This window comes from Spea bombifrons, chromosome 10 (assembly GCF_027358695.1).
Source record: "Spea bombifrons isolate aSpeBom1 chromosome 10, aSpeBom1.2.pri, whole genome shotgun sequence".
Lineage (NCBI taxonomy): Eukaryota > Metazoa > Chordata > Amphibia > Anura > Pelobatidae > Spea > Spea bombifrons.
Window position 1 is genome coordinate 28,319,542 of NC_071096.1, and position 2,827 is coordinate 28,322,368.

A 2,827-nucleotide genomic window follows, 5' to 3' on the forward strand; every position below is an offset into this window, starting at 1 on the left:
ATCTGGCCACACACCGTCAGAAACCGTAATATTGAGGTTGTACGGTCCCTGCGGAGGTCTCTCGGTCATTAGGATTGTCCCGTTGTTTTGGTTCAACCAAAAATACCTACAGAACACAAACTGTCAATGCAATGTTATCTTCCTCAGACACGCCTTCTAACTCCCACATACACCAGACACGTCTTCTCTCTCCCTCATACACCAGACACGTTTTCCCTCTCCCTCATACACCAGACACGTCTTCTCTCTCCCTCATACATCAGACACGTCTTCTCTCTCCCTCATACACCAGACATGTCTTCTCTCTCCCTCATACACCAGACACGCCTTCTAACTCCCACATACACCAGACACGTCTTCTCTCTCCCTCATACACCAGACACGTCTTCTCTCTCCCTCATACACCAGACACGTCTTCTCTCTCCCTCATACACCAGACACGTCTTCTCTATCCCTCATACACCAGACATCTCTTCTCACTCCCTCATACACCACACATCTCATCACTCCCTCATACACCAGACACGTCTTCTCTCTCCCTCATACACCAGACATCTCATCTCGCTCCCTCATACACCACACATCTCATCACTCCCTCATATACCAGAGACGTTGTCTTCCTCACTCAAAAATCAGACATGTCTTCTCACTCCCTCTTAACCCAGACATGTCTCCTCACTCACTCATACACGTCTTCTCTCTCCCTCATCCACAAGACACGTCATCTCACTCCCTCATACACCAGACATGTTTTCTTGCTCCCTCATAAACAAGACACATCTTCTCTCTTCCTCTCTCTGTTAAGGTTCACCTTCACCCCAAGAGGCAGCATCACAAATTCAACCCAGTGTCCCTTCCCAAAGACCTTCCAGACTGGGACTGGCGACATGGATGCATACCCTACCAGAAGATGGACTTGTTTGCAGTGTTGTGCATTGAAACCAGTCACTACGTGGCATTTGTCAAGTACGGCAGGGACGATTCTGCTTGGGTGTTTTTTGACAGCATGGCAGACCGGGATGGTGTGTATATTAAACTGTAGTTTTTTTTTTTTTTTTTTTTTAACCCTGTAAACGTGTTTTGTTTTGTTTTAAAGGGATAGAAGGGCATTCGGTTTCCTCACTTCCCTTATGCTTCCTGTTGTGCGACTACAGAATACATACTAAAAACATGATGCCAGCTGTTTTTCCTCTCTCCTTGCCTACAGGTGGCCAGAATGGGTTCAACATTCCACAAGTTACCCCCTGTCCGGAGGTGGGGGAATACCTGAAGATGTCCCTAGAAGAACTCCATGCCTTAGACTCTCGGAACATTCAGGGTTGTGCTCGTCGGCTCTTGTGTGATGCATACATGTGCATGTACCAGAGCCCCACAATGAGCTTGTATAAATGAACAACTAACCTGTTTTTGGCTCACTTACATAGTTATTTTCTGATGCATCCCTTTCTACAAGAGTGACTTGTGGACCTTGTCCATCTTCCCCCACTTATGTTGCTTCGATATCCATTTAACTCCTTTGCTGCCAATTCCCCTTGGTGACAAACTGTTTAACACAACATAGTAAACAGAAAAAACTTCACAGAATGTATTAACACAGGGAATGGAACAGTTGTTAAAGCTTTAAGTTCTATCAGGTCCTTCTGTTTGAGAAAGTATTAAACAGCACAAGTATAAATGGCTTTCGGAATGGAGTGTCATTTTTGCAGGCAATGTTGGCTTCGGAACTTGCAATCTCATCCTGAAACGCGAGGACTTGGAGCATTTATCGAGTAAGAATGTTTCCAAATTCATAGACAACCTTTTGGTTTTTGAGGGTGTTTTCAAATAGGAAAATTATATAAAAAACATGACCATAGTGGCTATGGTGAGCGTGTAATTTGCACTAAGTTAATGGTTACGTAAGTGTGGCATTTGTATTTAATTTCCAGATGATATTCAATAAAATGTAATAAATTTATTAAGCTAAACGCTTTGTATCTCCTAAATTAATAGGGGTCCTTGAGATAACGGGGTTCCCTCACCCACATTTGGGGACCGCTCCAAAGCTTGCAAACATTGAATGTTGGAAGACAAGGTTTTTTTTTTAAAAAACAAGCTGAGTTTGAATAACCAAGTTTCTATGAGCGACGCAGGATTTTTAGTTTTTGTGAGCACCACGTACTGTCTGTAAATTATATTTCTTTAATTAAAGGTACAGTTGAATGTCCTTGGCACCTGCTATGAAAGAAGAATGCATATTAAAGTACTCTGGGGTCTTCTTCCATTCTGAAGAATGCATATTAAAGTACTCGCAGTTACTTACCTAGAAGGGTTGTCTGCAGGTGTTGGGTAACTACCGTAATACTTTTTAGCCTGTCATTAACTTCAGCTCGATGGCCTCTGGGAAGTTACAGAAAAGCAGGAGGGTTATTCCTTGGTGAAGAATTCCATCTCTTTACTTACCTGTGCTTTATAAATGGCCCGTGACTGCTAAACCCGCTAGTGCTGGTCCTTTGTAACGTGCTTGTAACGGGATGACATGTCACTAAATTAGCATGTGCTGTGGAAGCAAAACGTATCCAAAGGAATTAATTTAAATACCGGTACATATAGCAGCTGTGCCTTTAACAGGAAATGCAAACTGACTGTTTTCAAGTTAACAAAAAATATTAAGTGCCGTTTGTAATGTTGAAGGAAAATGCCATCTTGTGGCTAAAAGATGAAAAGCAGCCATCGGTGGAGCAAACCAGTCAAAGAATAGACTTTTACACAGAGGCCCAAAACATGAACCTGCAAGGCTCCCAGATACGGGTCAGTCATATACAGGATACACGATCACCATGATTCA

The 2,827-nt window shown here is 42.9% G+C and overlaps 1 protein-coding gene across 1 annotated transcript; it reads left to right on the forward strand.

Annotated features, from left to right (window-relative positions):
- Positions 1-838: 838 nt before the first annotated feature.
- Positions 839-1,967, forward strand: LOC128467357 (ubiquitin carboxyl-terminal hydrolase CYLD-like). Its single transcript, XM_053448980.1, has 2 exons — positions 839-1,022; positions 1,208-1,967. The coding sequence occupies exons 1-2, from the start codon at positions 911-913 to the stop codon at positions 1,390-1,392; spliced, it is 297 nt and encodes a 98-aa protein (XP_053304955.1). The 5' UTR covers positions 839-910; the 3' UTR covers positions 1,393-1,967.
- The last annotated feature ends 860 nt before the right edge of the window (positions 1,968-2,827 follow it).

Excerpts from the sequence above, each read along its gene's own strand:
- LOC128467357 (XM_053448980.1), top strand. The coding sequence starts at position 911 with ATGGACTTGTTTGCAGTGTTGTGCATTGAAACCAGTCACTACGTGGCA. Across the intron at positions 1,023-1,207 it reads CAGCATGGCAGACCGGGATG|GTGGCCAGAATGGGTTCAAC; the intron begins GTGTGTATATTA and ends CCTTGCCTACAG.